A 1,249-nucleotide genomic window follows, 5' to 3' on the forward strand; every position below is an offset into this window, starting at 1 on the left:
GGTTATTATTCCAAAGTCAAATTGCCATAAATTTGAAAGAAAAGTAGCGAAAACATGAAAATACCCACGAAATTCCAGAATTTGTCTGGTCTACTGTAAAAAAAGCCGAGTGCTCGTTGTGTTGCCTATGTTACGGCGCAACCAAAAAGCCAATCCCAAGCTAACTTCAACGACATATGCAATTTTTATTGAAAATAATCAGAAGCCACTCGCCCAAACTTATCACAAACGTCTTCCCTACACCCTAAACCAATCAAAAAACGACAAGTGTCCTTCTGTTGTTTCCTGGCGGCACAATGCAGCGCGGTAAACCCACTAGAATTGGTCGTGTTAACATCAAAATTGAGTTCTTCTACAAGAAACTTAACAATGTCGTTGTAGCCCTCACTACCAGCCAAGTGTAACACACTAAAATCCACGTTGTTCCTGCTAAGGACATCTGCGCCTTTGCTGACCAACGCCCGGCACACTTCCTGGTGTCTTCCTAAGACTGCTTCGTGTAGCGGGGAGTTCCCACAGTTGTCTTTTATATTAACATCTAGACCAGAATCCAGAAGAATGTTGAGTATTTCTAAGTTTCCATGTAAGGCGGCTACGTGTAAGACAGATCTTCCGTTTTTCGTCCTGATGCTCAAGTCACCGCCTTTGTCCAATAGCTGTTGGAATATGTCTTTGGAGCCCTCGCGAGCTGCAAGGTGAAGCGAGGACCATCCGTCTTTATTCCGGTAATTCACCAAGGCCCTGTTTTCCAGCAAGATTTTAACAGTGTTTAAACAGCTCTTTGTGCACGCTAGCATCAAGGGGGTCCAGTCTGCTCGTTTTAGAGCGTTAACTTGCGCCCCTTTTGATAATAAGAGGCTCACAGCGGAGGGTTGGGAAAACTGGGCTGCTTCGTGGAGCGGCGTTTTGTCGTCGTTGTTCTTACAGTCAACTCCTGAAGGAGTGTAAGAGAGTAAGTATTCAATTGTTTCGATGTGTCCTAAGCGGGCGGCGCAGTGAAGCACAGTGTCGCCTGTGTTTTCGTATTTAAGACAACTCCAGTGGAAATCGGGGAGACGGTTTTGGAGGTCTTTGATGGGGGCGATGTCCCCAGACTGCGCTTTTTGGAGGATTTTCGAGACTTCACGACGGTGCATGGTAAAATTGAGGTTAACACACTTTGAGGTTAGATTTGGCGCCAATTTTGAGCTGTGATTCCCAGGCAGGGGTGCCAACTTTGTTTTGAAGGGGAAATAACGAAAATCGGGGG

General features: G+C 45.7%; 1 protein-coding gene across 1 annotated transcript; it reads right to left on the reverse strand.

Moving 5' to 3' along the window:
• Window positions 1–176: 176 nt before the first annotated feature.
• Window positions 177–1,164, reverse strand: LOC148177530 (uncharacterized). The gene has a single exon (XM_088032000.1). The coding sequence runs from the start codon at window positions 1,134–1,136 to the stop codon at window positions 186–188; it is 951 nt and encodes a 316-aa protein (XP_087888126.1). The 5' UTR covers window positions 1,137–1,164; the 3' UTR covers window positions 177–185.
• Between the last annotated feature and the right edge of the window lie 85 nt (window positions 1,165–1,249).

The sequence above is a fragment of the Gnatocerus cornutus genome, chromosome 3 (assembly GCF_029298725.1).
Source record: "Gnatocerus cornutus isolate USDA-ARS CGAHR chromosome 3, icGnaCorn1.1, whole genome shotgun sequence".
Taxonomy (NCBI): Eukaryota; Metazoa; Arthropoda; class Insecta; order Coleoptera; family Tenebrionidae; genus Gnatocerus; species Gnatocerus cornutus.